The sequence below is a fragment of the Myotis nattereri genome (genome assembly GCF_964212035.1).
Source record: "Myotis nattereri genome assembly, chromosome: 6".
NCBI lineage: Eukaryota > Metazoa > Chordata > Mammalia > Chiroptera > Vespertilionidae > Myotis > Myotis nattereri.
The window spans coordinates 35309062-35325360 of NC_138081.1; the positions used below are offsets into that span (position 1 = coordinate 35309062).

At 41.6% G+C, this 16299-nt stretch overlaps 1 protein-coding gene across 1 annotated transcript in view; it reads left to right on the plus strand.

Annotated features, from left to right (window-relative positions):
* Positions 1-1153: 1153 nt before the first annotated feature.
* RIMS1 (regulating synaptic membrane exocytosis 1) overlaps positions 1154-16299 on the plus strand; it is a 409852-nt gene continuing 394706 nt past the window's right edge. The window contains exon 1 of the mRNA XM_081094491.1: positions 1154-1439. Coding sequence (XP_080950617.1) covers positions 1276-1439 — 164 coding nt within the window. The 5' untranslated portion in view covers positions 1154-1275. The remainder of the gene's footprint in view (positions 1440-16299) is intronic.

Genomic DNA, 16299 nt, shown 5'->3' on the forward strand with positions numbered 1-16299 from the left:
CTCACAATATGATAGGTTGGGTGTTTCTCTTATCTGGGATCCGTGTTTCTGCAGAAGCACCCAGAGAGGCTAAGAAGTGAGTCCGTGATGATAGTGAGCAGCATGAAAAATTAGAGTAGGTACTTCATTTGCAAGCACCAGAGAAGTGCTGTGAAAGGACTACCCACAGCCCCAAATGACAAATTAAAGAGTTGCCGAGTTGCGGGGAAATTAGGATAAATTGCGGGACCGACCTACTGAGGATGGGTCAAGGAAGATACTACATACAATGCACCCAGAAAAATCCAGGCTGGTGGAGGTGTGTGTATATCCAAATTGTTTTTAAAAAATCACATTGTTGTGGCTCTAGTCTAGAGAGACACTTGACTAGTCATGAGAACGATATGGTCTCCGAGGGGAAAATGCATCCAGAGGCGTTCTGCCCTGCTGCTCAGAACCCAGTGGGTGCGCAAATAATCCGAATGCTCCACGGCGAGGATGGTAGGGGATGCTGATGATTAACGCAACCCAGGAACAAACAGGGCTGGCGAGGATGACATAGACCAGAGACCGGGAAAGGAGGATGACTCACGGGTGAGGGGTACCTGGGGATAGAGCGAGGTGGGGCGCACGTTGGCGAGCGCGGGGGGGGAGCGGCTGGGGCTCGCGCGGCTCGGACCCGGGGAGTGGGCGGGTGGGTGCCCGTGGGCGGAGCGGCTCCGGGACTGAGTGGCTGGCAGCCGCGTCTGCGAGAGCAGCAGCATCACCCGGGAGCGGAGCCTCCGAGACTCCGCCTAACTGCCACCCAAACTCTCCCTCTCCCTCCCGACGCCCCGAACCGGAGGCAGCGGTGCCTGGGAGCAGCCTCGGCAGCTGCGGCCCCAGCCCCGGCCCCGGCCCCGGCCCCGGCCCCGCCCCCGCCCCGCGCGCACGCCGCGCGGATCGGCCGAGCCCCGCGCGCGAGCCCTCGCCCTCGCCCCCTCGCCGCGCCCGCCACGCCGCTGCCTGCCCGCCCCCGCCGGCCGAGGCTGGGCTGCGGGAGGCGGCCGGGCAGCCCCGAGCCTAGCGAGGGCGACCACAACAAAGGCAGCATCCGGGGCCGGGTGGATGCAAACAACCATGAGAGACTGGGCTCGCCGTCTCCCCGGCTCCGCTGCTGCCGCCGCTGCCGCTCCTCCTCCCGCCGCCCGGAGGGCTCCGCTGTGAAGCGAAGGGAGGCAGGGGCGCCGCGCTGCTGGGCGTGCATCCGAAAGGTGAGAGCCCGGAGCCCGAGGAGGGGGCGGGCAGGCCACGACCATGTCCTCGGCCGTGGGGCCCCGCGGTGCTCGCCCACCCACCGTGCCTCCCCCCATGCAAGAGCTGCCCGACCTGAGCCACCTGACCGAGGAGGAGAGGAACATTATCATGGCAGTGATGGACCGGCAGAAGGAAGAGGAGGAAAAAGAAGAAGCCATGCTCAAGTAAGCCACCCCCAGCCGCGCCACCCGAGCCTCCGTGCCTCCCTCGGTCCATTCACCACTCACTCACCCAACCCTCTGGGCTGGGTGTGGGGGAGGGGGCTGGGCGAGGGTGCGGGGTGCGGGCGGAGGCGCCCTCCTTGGGGCCAGGGGCTCTGGGCTTGAGCAGGGAAGAGGTTAGGGGGACCGGAGGAAGGAGAGGATGTCACCCAGCCGAGAGCCCAGGAGCCAGGAGAGGGTGGCTGGAGACTGGGGTGCAGAGGAGGGTGGGGTGGACCGCGACCACCCTGGGGCTGGGATGTGGGGAAGCTGAGAAGAGCTGATCCCACCCTGGTGGAAGGGCCCTGGGTTGGGAGCAGGTTAGGGGGCAGGGGGTGAGTGGAAGGAAGGGGAGTGGGAAGAAGAGGTGCTGAGAATAGCTCCTCCGCTCTTCTTGGAGTTGTTTAGCAGGCTGGGGTTACCCCACTGAAGGGTGTCAGTATTTACATATGAAAAATGCTTATTTTTAGTGTTCATTTTGGGACTCATTCAAATCACAGAACAAGGTTGGGTCTTTATTGGGGGGCAGTTGCCATCTTTGGGAACCTGCCTCCCCAGACTCCCTTTAACCTTTTATGCACAGTCTTTTACACAAAATACCTGTGTGCAGTCACATTTTCTTACATCTATGTAACGCCATTGACAATGCAAAGTTTGTAATAGTGGGAGAAGCTGATGGGGAGTCTGGTGTGAATAAAATAGAGGTTCCTCTTTACTGGTTTCCAAGAGACCTCCGGGGCCTGCTCAGTTCCTGGTGCAAGCAGTACAATAGGGAATTGGGAATTTGCATATGTCTCCCCTTCTTTAAAGCCCATCAGCCCTTCAAGGGATCTCTGTCCAGTGCCCTGTGTCTGGGGAGGGGACAGGCCCATAGCTGGTGGTGTAGGAGTGTGTGACACTGTGCTGCTTACAAGGTCCTGGCATCCAGAGTCAGTTTTGCTGCTCCTTAGCATCATACCTAGAGTGGAGCTGAAGGGGACTTCAACTGCCTTCCCTTGGCAGGTCTTCATGTATTCAGGAAAGTTTTCAACTCAGGGGTGCGGGGATTTAGAAACCCCGCCTGGGACTAATTGCTTGGTGTTTCCCTGGTTGGGTCAGTAGTGTATCTGGGGGCACAGGATTGGCATGAGGAGCCAAAGGGAACCTGTTGCGTCTGGAGTTAGCTGACAGCAGAGAAGGGGCAGACACAGAAGGGAAGAGGGGTGAGAGCCAGGCATGGAGCACACCCAACATGGCTCTCCCCACCCCCTAGGATTGCCTCCTGAAGAGAAGATGCTGCCACCAAAGGTTTCTTCCGCTTCCCCTCAGTGCAGCAGTGCCTCACAGGACAGGGATGGAGGGAGGCTGTGTTCATAGGCGTATGGGCCCCCCGCCAGTGTAACTGCTACCCAGATGGGAGAGGGGAATATTGAGGGAGAGCTGTGGGTGTCCTGTCACAGCAAAAGTGTAGAAATCCAGTCATTCCTGCCCTTTCCATTGTAGACTCAGAAAAGGGCCATTAACTTGGAAGGCCAGGGCTGGCCTGCTTCTATCAAGAGCAGCAGGTTTCTGAATTCCCTGCTCCTTCTCATCCAAAAACTAAACCCCAAATACTTTAAGCCTGCTGCTTTGAGGAAGGCACAACCCTCGTTAACCTGCTGCCTGTCCCTGCCAGGAACAATGCTGTCCCTGGTGCTGCAGGCTTCCCCTCTCCTGAGACTGGAAGTAGTGGATGGTGTCTGATGGTGCTGTCTGTCTGTCTGGTTGTCAGTCCGTCTGTCCTCACTGGTTGCAGCCCCTGCCACTTGTTCTGGGCACCTTCTCTGCTGGTCAGGATTTACAGGTTTGCTACTGTTCCCTTTGGTGTTTGCTGCAAACAGCAGGTGGATGGAGGCCTCCAGCAGCCAGTGAAAACCATGGGCTCCTGCTGGACAGGGTCCGGATAGGAAGGGGAAGGCACAGTGCAAGTGGTGGCCATCGTGCTCCGTCATTGGCTGTTTCAGGGATGGCGGAGAGTGAGGGATTTTAAGTGAGAGTGGGTGAGTTTTTAGGACAGAATCTCAGACCTGCTAACTGCCTATGATAAGATTGTATGGGCTTGTATAGACGAATACAAATGAGGAGCACCATCCAACTCTTCGTGTCTAAAACATCTTTCCCGCTGCTGCTCCTGTGGCTGCTGTCCACTGGTTTGCAAATATGGTTCCTTTATAGCAAGGATTCACACAATATTGCAGTATGTGATGCTGTTATACAACAGTTCCCTATAATCCAGGACCTCTGCATTAACTTTATCAATCAGCCTCCACTGCTAACACCTGGGCCTTTTGTGCAGCGGCACATCGGTGAGTGTTTTGGAATACCAGTTTGCTGCCATGTAAGTGTGTCAAACTGACTGCAATTAGCGGAACAGTGTTGTACATTTTTCTAGAGTGCACTTTATGCCATAAAAACTGGGGATCATAGGGGCTATTCAGAGGACCCATAGGTTTATATAGGAGTTAATAACACAGTCAAAGGTGTTGGCCTTTTCTAAACTTTGCATAACCATAGATTGGAAGACAGGATGTTTTCCACAGAGCTTTGAAACATTTGTTAAATCAGAGATAAGCTTTTATGGTAATGCTGGGTCCCTCATATCACATATTGAGAAATTCACAACAGATCATATAAAGCTAAAGTTCTGGAAACAGAGCGATTAGACTTAAAATTCACTGTTGTCACCACTGCAGAACCATCACTTTGAGCTACCTACTGTGAATACTCTGTCCCTTCACAATGTATAAAAACAGACATTAATACATAGAAGATAGAAAAGTGATGGGTAAATATGCCAAAGAAACTTTACAAAGTATCAATTAAAATATAGTTGTATAATTTAATCAGCATTGACTGTAAATTGCTATGTGAATTTGGTCTTGATAATGCCTTTAAATATATATCAGTGAAAGACAGTATTCAAGCTACTTTCACCTCAAGATTTCAGGAAAATTTTTATTTGAAATTGTAAGTACTTTATTATAAAAAATAATTCATTTTGTTTGCAGAGAGCACTGATTTTAAATACCATTGGTATATTGCAAGAAATAGTTGACTCCTGCAAATAAATTTTACTGGTTGATTTAATTATCTGAAAATAAAAGGTTTTTCTTAACCTTAATAGAGTTTTTGGTGTGGGTGTGTGCGTTCTGGAGACTTTTTGAAACCTAACTTCCTCAATGAATACTCCTTTAAGTAACTGTCCCCAGACACCATAAGCCAATATATTACCTGGTGGAAAACTGCATTATCTGGGACCTAAGTCAGAGAAGATCTCTTGAAGACCTAAAATCTTATTCCCTTTTTATAAATACTTCATAGAGAAAGGAACTACAGAATAGTAGAGAAGAGGAAAAAAAGAAATAGAGTTAAAGGGATGGTTTGAGAATGGAGACTGAGAACCATATTGGAATATTAAATAAAACTAACATTTATTGAGCATTTACCTCATGCTGGCCATTATCCTAAGTGGTTATTGACTCACATGCCAAATAGTTGAACTATGCTCAAGTTTAATATATGTATATTTGAATTCTCACAACAGCCTGCACAGAAGGTAAGTTAGGTCACACGATCCTTGATTCTTCATCTTACACTCAGAGTTCCAGTGATAACCTCAGCTGACTCACATGATGGCCCAGTCAGGATTCAAATCCAGATCTTTTTTTTTAAAAATAAAATTTTTTTTTTATTACAATTGACATAACAGTACAGACCTTTTATTCCAAATCCAAGTATGTTCCCATACACTACACTGTCCTACCAGAAAGAGGCTTGTATTTCATCTACCTTTCTTCTCTTTCCTTAGTTTCAGAGCTGTGGTTTGGCAAAAAGTTAGGCTGATTCAGAAGTTCAGCTGCTGATTCTAGGAGGGCCTGCAGCTTCACCCACACTCTCTTTAATACTTTTCCTGTGGATTGAGGGCAGGGGGATTGTCTCCAGTTCAAAGATAATAAAAAGCTTTGTGCTATGGTAGGAAGACCATTAACTTTGGATCCAAGCATTTTGGGGTTCTAGATCTAGTCCTACCACTTACTGTGTAAATGTAGGCAAGAAAATTAAACTAGGATTCCATGAGTTTCTATTTTTCTTATGAATCCTGAAGTTTGTGGTATGAATTGATTTATAAAGAATATTGACTTTGGACTTCTCCCTGTCTTTTTAACAGGGAACTAAACAGTAACTTTTCAAACATCCTTAATATCCACTTCCTTTGTGAGAGGAGAAAGAAAGTAGAAGGAGCAGAACTCTTTCTCCATTTTTGTCCCTCCAAGCAATTATACTAGTGTGGCCTGAAATGTATCCATAAGGCTCCATATGACAGACCCCCAATTAGCAACTGGGAAGAGAAGGAAAAGTTGACTAGGGCAGCTGGGGGGGGGGCAGGGGAGGGGGTTAAGGATAGACTTTCCATGTATGCAGACATCCTGGTTTCCTTGGGGTTTGCAAAGATTTTTATATTGTACACCCCAAAATATTCTGTTACAGTGCTGAGTCAGGATGGCTACGAAAGAAAAGGAAAAGGGTCATAGTAATGAGAGAAAGTGACTAAACTCTGGGAAGGGGCTACCTGTTCTGAGGGGATTCTGTGTTAAGTAGGAAACCACAAGAGAGGGAGAACTTACAACCTTTCACTCAGAGTCTAGTTTCCTTCACACCACTGATGGATAGGGTTAAATTTAGGGAAGGTTAACTGTAAAATCTTCTGGAGTTTTCCATTTTCAACAAATACCTATCTTAGTAAATGCGAATGCTCAGTACTGAGTTCTCAAATACTCCTGGAGAAAACATAGAAAAGGGAAGCTAAACAATGAAAGAGGTGAGGAGTTAAAGGGAATGGAGGGTAAGAGACATAACCACTAGTTCACATTTTTGCCAACCTGTCTTGACTTTGTTTCAACTGCGTTCCTTCTTAACCAAAACTGAGGGGGCACCATTGTTTAAGTAAATAGGTTACTAAATTAGAAGTAGAATATGGAAACCTGTGTGGGCTATATGTGCTGCTGCTGACTTGAATAGAAACACTACATCTTGCAAGTGTTATTTGCTCAACTTATTAAATTTGGAGAACAATTTGTGTTCAATGTGTATAGTAAGTTTCCTGGAAAGATGGCAAATGTGGGAATTCTTGAAATGATATTGTTATTCTTCCATATGTGTGATATGTAGATGGACAGGTTTGTGTACCTGGGTTATATAGTCCATTGTGTTGCCTTTCATTTTATCTTTATGGTCTACTTTATATTTTTAAACAACTTTTTACATTTTGTCCTGTGATATGAGTTGGATGATTCAGAGCTGGTCCTGAAAGTTGAAGTAAATTTGCCTCCTAAGGCACATGGCAACTAGAGTAATAGAACCCAGGACCATGCACATGGACTCTAGGTCTTTAGTGCTCTTGTAAGTCTTTTGAAAAGCGCATCAACCTGTGGGCATTATGGTTGTTTTCCCTCTTCTGTTGGGGGAGAAGACTGCCATATCCGAGTGCCTTCTGGTTACTTTACATATTTAAACTGCCTGGTGCTCCCCTCCTGATGAAAAACCCATTAGGCAGCTATTAGTTTTCTGATATTAGTAAAATTCCCAGAACTAGCCAGGTACCTTCCTGACCCTTTGCTCATGACATTTGATCCTGGAGTCCAGAGAATAAAACGTAAAAGGAGCAAGAGAAGAATTTCGCATGGCTAAGTGGCATTTTCTGTCCCTTTCCAAGTCCTCCTGCCTCCACGCTCTAGATCTGGCCACAGGTGACTCATTAAACCCCCTATGCACCTGGGGCTTTTCTACTCTCCTTGCTGGCTTGCTCTAATACCTTAGCAACTTTCCACCATCCTCCACCATGAGGTTATCTCTTCTCCCTACTATTGTTTTGCGTTGTGAATTGTATTTATTAGGTAGACTATTTCTAATAAAGTATCATATCATCTACAATTCAACATTAAGACCCTCATTTCAGGTATTAGAATTGGGTCAGGCATTGGGGCTGTTTGGGCAGAATAGAGAGCCCTCTGCCGATAGCCCAATGTTGGCGTAGTTCTTCCTATGTGTTAATTGGTAGCTTTTAAAACTGTCACAGCAAAGGGAGGTGAGCATCAGGTAGTTGGATAGAGCAATGGACTAGATTCTGGCCTCCGTTTCTTTCTTTTTTATTTAATATATTTTATTGATTTTTTACAGAGAGGATGGGAGAGGGATAGAGAGTTAGAAACATCAATGAGAGAGAAACATCGATCAGCTGCCTCCTGTACACTCCTTACTGGGTATGTGCCCACAACCCAAGGTACATGCCCTTGACCGGAATCGAACCTGGGACCCTTGAGTCCGCAGGCCGACACTCTATCCACTGAGCCAAACCGGTTAGGGTTGGCCTCTGTTTCTTTATGTGTAAAGTGGAATTGTTAATGCTGCCCTTCGAACTTTATGAGGCTGTGTGGAAGAATCCCAAGATCATCTTTTCCTGTGATTATTACAGCTACTAGGGGTCCTGTGGAGATGAGTTCTTGTAGAAAAACCCATCCATCGTGTATGCTAGCAAAGCAGCATGGCCAGGGCTGCATCTACCAGTGTGAGAATTTGGCAAGGAGACAAAAGGTAAAATGAGTCCAGGATTTGATCTGAGGGTATATTTACCTTCTTCCTTTCTCATTAAATAGCTCATAAATGTGTTTTAGCACAAAAAGCAATGTGGGCAAAATTATAAATTTTGAAATACCTAAAAGGCAACAATCTTAATTCAAAAATGAAAAGAGAAAGTAGCTTTAGGTAATTTCCTCATCTCTTACTAGAAAAAAATTTAGGGAAACATTCTGATAATTTTAGTGTCACTGAATTTAATAAATTATTCATTTTCAAAATTAGTTGAATGAAGGACCATATACTTGTGAGGTAGTAGTTTCTCTTTCATGTTACTTTAGTGTTGGATAATGTAATGGATTATATGTGTTTAAGAATTTTTAAGATTTTTGTTCTGGATGTCTTAGGCTTTCTGTATATATATTTTCATACTCTTACATCAAGCTTATCTACACTTATTTTGGTCTAAAACAGTTTTCTGTGCATGACAAGAGGGGAATATACTGCAGAATTTACCTTAGATATTCCTACCTCTGTTGCTATCTTGTGAAAATTTCCTGCACACATGAACCTTCATTCAAAGACAAAACAGACTTGTTTAAAAGGAAAGTGAATGTACACATTGTTTGCCCAGGACAGTATCTGTTTATGCCTATTTCATGCTATAATTATGAATAGTGCTTGTTTCTCTCAGCTTCAATCTGGATCATAAATTATATGGTTTTCCTCTTTATAAATTTTGCTTTCCATGACCCAAATTATTCATTTGAAACTTCAGAAAAATCAACAGTGATAATATATATTTTATCAATAATGCAAACAAGTTGTACACATAGAGTGATGACACTCATTGTTTGGTAAGTGGAAAGGCTTTTGCTGAGAAGGAGTTGTTATCTTTGATGGAGCCTCAGGAAAATGCTACCTTTTATGGCAAAGTAAAATTTCAAAACATTTTTCAAGTAACTGTAGCTCTGAATTACAACTGCCTACAGGACTCTGGGAAAATTCCCCTTTGGGCCTTGCAAAAAAGCAGCCTGCATTTGGGAGAAGACATTTAAATAGATTTTTAGAATGTAGTATTTTGATAACTCCTCTCAAGTTTAGATAGTAAAATAAGTTAATGTTATAGAAAGTAATTTTGTGCAATTTGAAAGTAATTAATGTGCTCAATTAGATAGTAGCTCCTTTAAAGAACCATAATGAGCCAAACAGATATCTTTGTATGATATAAAGGGTAATATCTTGCTAATGATTTATATATTATTAGTGTACACATTTCCCCATTGTTATGTCAGGTAATTATTGTCTCTATTTACATAGAGAAGGCATGTGAATTGAAAACCAATTAAGGTGTCTGTACTGTCATATAAACATCTCACACAGTTTAGCTATTTTTAATGGGCTCTCATGCATGGTATGCATATTTCCTAAAGGGAACTGCTACAGTAGTAGTTATTGATGAAGTTTTCTAGATATATTTGTTAGACTTTATGTAGCCTATTTAATTAGCTCCCGACTCTCTGTGCTCAAAGCATTCTGATTGATATTTGAGAAGTGTTTGTACTCTCAAGAATATCCAGTTATTTTAAAGTTGTAGGTAATCCGTACACTAGCCTCATGTGCCCCATTATTGTTCTGACCACTTAAACATAGCTCTTAACAAATGCAAGGAGAAGGTCTTTACTCGGGTGGCTAGCTGTTTTGTTTTCAATCTATGGTGTTCACATTTTAGAAAACTAGGCAGATGGTGTCTGAAATATCTAAGGAATGTATAAATCAATGTATCAGGTTTTTTTCAAATATATGCCCACATACAGGCATTCGATTCATGTCAGAAAGATTACTTAGTGTATTAGTAGAAAGAGATGAAAACAAAAGTAAAGTTAATCGAATGGCTTTTCCTTTTATATTTCACACAGCTTAGCAGCTTTATCTTCCTTAGCTATCTCTGTCTTGTAATATATTGCGGCTTAAGTCTTCTTACCTAACCCTTCTTTTATAGGGGGAAAATGGATATATTTTACATCCTGGTATCTGAAATTAAGGGATATTGAAATGAGCCGGCTCATTTATTTTGGATATTAAAATCTGGGTAACGGTAAAAATTGTACAGAGAAGATTCTACTTTGACACTCCTCATGATCATCATGAAAATTTTCATAAAAACATAATTTAAGAAAATCAAGTATTCTTTTAATTAAGCTAGATATATTAGTTTACCCAAGTCTATGTACCCTAAGCCAAATCTAGCCACCTAATATATAGCAACCTTCAGTAAAATCTTGATACTAGTCTGAAAAAGATACCATGTCTGAGTATTGTTCCAGACATATTTATTAGAAAGGTATAGCATGATATTTGGAGCTCCAAAGATCTAAGCTGTAATAGTCACTATTGAGTAGAACTATGATTGCTAATTAGTCAGGTGACTATTGAGCCCTTCCTTCCATAAAGGCAGCGTAGTTTAAGACTCTTGGAGAAACACATACAATAAAGCAAAACAAAACAAAGTAAAGCAAAAACACAGTCCCCAGGCCACAAGGAGCAGATAATTTATATAGTAAGGTAGTGCAAATTAAAAAAAAAAATGACATGTAATTTCCTACATGTCCCTATTCAATCTTCTCTTTACTCTCAAATGTTGGCCTTCCCTTTGGTCTACTCTCAACCTTCTAGTCCTCCCATTTTATGTGCAGTATTTGGTCAATCTTAAGCATATTCCTGGCTTTAGTCATATATTAAATACTAGTAATTCCTAAATCTATATTATTGCATTAGAATATTCTTCCAAATTGATGTCCTTAACCACCTGCTAAATATCTCTACCGGGATGTCTCATAGGCACTTCAGACTGATTGTGACCCATCATAAATTTATTGATATTCTGCCTAAACATGATGCTTTCCTGTAATCCCTGTCATTATGGTAGCATCCCCACTGCAACTCCTTATTCAGCCACCACCAAATCCTACAGATTTTATCTCCTTGGAATACTTTGAATTTCTCATTTATTTTCCAATTCCATTGCCTTTACCTTAATGTTGACACTCATCACGACTCACCTGGCTGCCTGCAATCACCACCTAATTCATTTCCCTGCCACCAGTCAGGGTTCCTCCCACCTGATGTTCACACTGAGGTCAGAGAAATCTTTCTAAAATTCATCTGATTATGTCCCACCAGGAAGACCCCTTTGCTTCCAGAGTAAAGTTTAAAATTCTTAGTCTGTACCTTGCTCTCTACCTCCTTTCACTGGTCTGTGCACAGCCTTACTGCACTAGTTCTCAAGGTATCATTGCTGCTTCACAGCCTGGTGACTCCACTTGTGTTTTTCTCTCTGCCAGGAATTTCCTTCTTATCTACCTAATTTTTATTTAACATTTCAAATTAACTTGGGACACCTCTTCTCAGATTTCCCAGATTAATTTTAATATTTGTCCTCGGTGCACACCTCTGTCATACATTTTTCATGTGACATTCTCACCTGAGTACAGCATAAGCAGAATCATTCTTATTTGTATCCCTCATATAAGCATGAGCCTGGCATGCAATAGGTGCTTGAAGTTTTAAAACTGGGTATGAATGAATGGATTTAGAGGATGTAGAGTGGAGGAGTCACCTGAGGCTGCTGGATGGATTAGTAAAGTATGAGTAGGTGGACAGAGTGGGAAGGTTATTCTAACCATGGGAATTCTAACAGCAAATTCTGAAAGCAGAAAATGAGCTGAGTATTTTTGGCTATTGAAAGAACCAGGTTGGCCAGAACTTATGAGGAGAATCTACTACATACTGGATATTACAAGGTTAAAATGAAATACAGTTTTCAGATGGTCTACTTTACTCTTAATTTATCATTCATATCTTTTTGAAGGACAGCGTTCTTGTAGTGTTTGAATGTCATGCGGGAAGATATAAATAATACATTTTAAAAGTAGACAGACATGCTTAATGGAAACATTTCCTTTGAATTAAAACATCACTAACTTCAGTAACAGTATAAAGCATAATATATGTTCTCTGATTTAATATTTAGAATTAGATCAGATGCACATGGCCATAAATTGTTGTCCTGATTATATTTTTAATTTTTAAAAAATTCCTCTCAGTTAAGTCATCTAATAGACTTAAACTCCTTGAGAGCAGGCATCTTCTCTTCTCTTTGTTATTTTGTTGCATCCCCCTGTAGCTGATGACTACTAGGACCTCAGGAAGTGCTTGTTGAATGGAAATCACACAGTCTGTAAGTCAGGACACAAAAGCGCTGGCCTTTGACATACTATAGCTGAACTGAGTGGAGGTTTAGGTGGAAGCTGAGAGATGGTCTAGTCCAGTGGTCGGCAAACTCATTAGTCAACAGAGCCAAATATTAATAGTACAACGATTGAAATTTCTTTTGAGAGCTAAATTTTTTAAACTTAAACTATATAGGTAGGTACATTGTTATTAACTTAATTAGGATACTCCTAAGGCTTAGGAAGAGCCACACTCAAGGGGCCAAAGAGCTGCATGTGGCTCGCGAGCCGCAGTTTGCCGACCACGGGTCTAGTCCCATGCTGGCAAATAGAGCACAGGTGACTTCCTGTCCCTACAGCAACATCAGTGGTAGATGTTGGAGACCTCAGGTCATAAGGATTGGCAATCAAACAGAAACATTAATCAATGAAGATTTACTGCAACCTCACTTTTTTTAAATCCTCATCCCAAGATATGTGAGGATATGGTGGTTTTCTTTCATTGGTTTTAGAGAGAGAAGGAGAGAGAGAAACATTAATGTAAGAGAGAAACATTGATCAGTTACCTCCCACAGCCACCCTGATGGGATCAGACCTATAACCCCAGCATGTGCCCTGACCGGGAATGGAACTGGAGACCTTTTGGTGCACGGGGTGACGTTTAACCGACTGAGCCACACTTGCCAGGGCCCAGCTTCACTTTTAAGAAGAGAAAAGCGAGGCCCAGGGACTATTTCAGGTTTTCGTTATTAAGTCGTGAGACAACTAGGCATTAGGCTTCGGGTCTTTCCCCATGGTCCAGTGTTTTTAATACTGTCACGCTCTCTCCACATAGTTTCCGTTAACCATCAAAGTCAAACAATTTATTTTTTTTTCAAATTTGGTTTGATTTACCTGCTCTATAGGACTATATCCTGTTATAGAAAACTCCCAGGGAACCTCTAATTACTTTGTTGATTTTGAATTTGGTTATAGTGAGTATCAGTCCAAAAGAGTGGATGATTGCCAGAAAGTAAGAAATATTTTATTTAAAGATTGCCTTTGCAATTATATTTGTTGTAATTATATTTAAGCTGTATCAATACTTCTTAATTGTGATCATTTTATTTTAAATTTTAATACTTCCCTGAAAGGTACAGTGTTTTCAATATGCAATAATTTATTTATGATTTCAAATAGCTTTTCCTACGATGTTTTTATTGTACATATTAAAATTATGTTTTGTTTTTCACTTAGAAAACACAGTTGGTTTTGGTTAATTGTGAGGAGAAGAGTTTTCTTTGATTCCCCCTCATTTGGAGCTTTGGCTTTAGCTAGACTATTGGTCAATGACCCAAAGAAAGAATTAGTAGAATGGGAAGGGAATGCAAACTCACATAAACATCCATGAGCATTCACATCTCACCCGAGTATAAATTCTCATGTTCACATATCTTATGTGAAAACTTAAGACATTCTTTCTATACAGTTTTTAAGGAAGTTAATTTTATTTCATTTACAGAATTTGCATGATCTAGACATGCCTCACATTAGTTTTTGTAACTGTGGCCCTGTCTATAAATTTTGCCCCAGTTGCCATTTTGGAAGAACCCTACATCCATATAATCCCACCCTGGCCATTGCTGATTGGACTAAAGATGGACACATGACCCAAATCCATATGATTCATTGACTGGCCAAGAACTAATGAGATTCCCTTTTAATTGAAAATAAGCATTCAGAGGGTCACAAAAACAAATGATACCCATTCATTATTTTCTTGAAACAAAAATGGATTTATGAGGTGCTAGGCCTTGTGTTGGAATTAATAGAACCATATATCCCCTACCCTTTGTAGAAGGAGATACATTTTATTTAAAGTAAAGTTAAACTCTTTGATGAATGCATCACAGGAAATATACAATATTTTTATTAGAAAATATAAACTAGGAATTTTGACTAAGATCAGGCTGGCCAAGAATGGCTCTCCATAGACGACAGAGAGAACTAAGCTAAGCTCTGAGGATGAGTAGGAGTTAATTAGGCAAATAGGGAATAAAGACCTTGTAGGCAGGAAGAACAGAGTGTCTCTGGTGGGAGGGGGAATGGTGATTCTGAAGAAGTGGAAGGAAGCCAGTATTGTGGAAGAGGAGAAAGTCCAAAGGAAAGCCAGAGGGATGTGGTTTGAGAGGAATTTAGAGAGGTAGGCAGAATCCAGACAATGTGGGGTTTTTCCAAGGCATGGTATATAATTTTATCTTTATCTGAAGAATCAAAAGATTTTGAAGAAAGATATTATATAATCCTATTATTATTTTAAAAAGGTTATTATGGCTATGGTATGGAGAACCAATTGCTGAAGGCCCAAGGCATATATGTGTATAAATAGCTGGGAGGCTATTACAGAAGTCCAAGTTGGAGATATTAGAAGCAAGGACTTTGGTGGTGATGGCAAAATGTTAATATTTGAAAGATATTTGGGAATCAAAAGCCACCTTTTTAAAAATTTTAATCCTCACCCAAGGATATGTTTCCACTGATTTTAGATAGGAAGGGAGAGAGAGAGAAAAACATCTATTATGAGAGAGAAACATCAATCGGTTGCTTCCCATAGGTACCCTGACCTGGGATTGAGCCCGAACCTAGATATGTGCCCTGATTGGGAATTGAACTTGCAACATTTTGGTGTATGGGAAGATGCTCCAACCAACTAAGCCATCCAACCAGGCCAAAAGCCACCTCTTTTAAAATGGAATATATATGAGTTGATGTTTGACTTGTCCACCAGGTTTGGGGATAATCTAGAGAGATGGAAGGGAGATCCTAAGTTTAGTTTTGGTTCTTTGGCTTTTGTAGGTATAGGACAGGATGGGTTGGAAATGTAATTTTATGAGTCATCTATAAACAGGTGACAATGAAGTTGCAGGTTAGGATGAGTGACTAGATTCAGATGAGAAAGCCTAAGAATAAGCTTTAAGGAAACTTTACTTATAAAAGTTGAAAGAGGACAGTGATCTTGCAAAGACATTAAAGAAGAAAGGTAGGATAAAACCAAGAAACCCTTGCTACACCACATAAAGGGAAAGAGTATTTTTATCTCACTAGGATGATTAAAAAAAAAAAAGGACTGGCAACATCAAATGTTGGTGAAGGTAATGAGCAACTAGAATTCTTATACGTTGTTTGTGGGAGCAAAGTATGGCACAGTTATTTTAGAAAACTGTTTAAAAGTTAAATGTGACAAGTTCCTAAGTCATCTATATTATGACTTAGGAACTTGATATGTAGATATTTTTAGAAGAAAAATGAAAGCATGTATTTACAAAAACTCTTATACGAGAATGTTCATATAATTGCCATGAGCTGGAAATGACTGTGGTATATTCATCCAATGAAAATCTATCCAGCAATAAAGAAGAATAAACTTCTGGTACATAAATAATATAGAGGAATCTCAAAATCATCATGCTGAATAAAAGGAGTCAGACACAAATAGTGCAGACCTTATGATTCTATTTACATAAAGCTCTAGGCAAAGCTAATCCATGGTGCTATAAATCACACTGGTGGTCTCTTTTATAGTAGCAGGGGTGAGGGGTTGACAGAAAATGGATGAGGCAATTTTCTGGAAGGATAGAAGTGGTCTGTATTTTGATAGGAATGTGTATTATACATGTTAAGCATTTGTTAGATTGATCAAATTGTACACTTACGATCTGTGCATTTCACTGTGTGTAAATAATACCTGAATTAATAAAAAAGGTATTCTGCTGAAACATCAAATACAGTGAGGACTGATAAATAGCTAACAAGGGGATCATTGGTGACTTTAGAAAAAGGTTTTTCTATGAAGTAATGGGGCCCAAACTAGATTGGAATGGTTAGAGTGAGGGGCAGGTGAATAAATATATATAGTTTATATGGGCAAATCTTTCAGGAAGTTTGGGACAAGAGATATGAAGGGGATACCTGGAGGGAATTGAGGGGACTCTTTTAAGTAGAATTTAATTGTCGGTCCATAG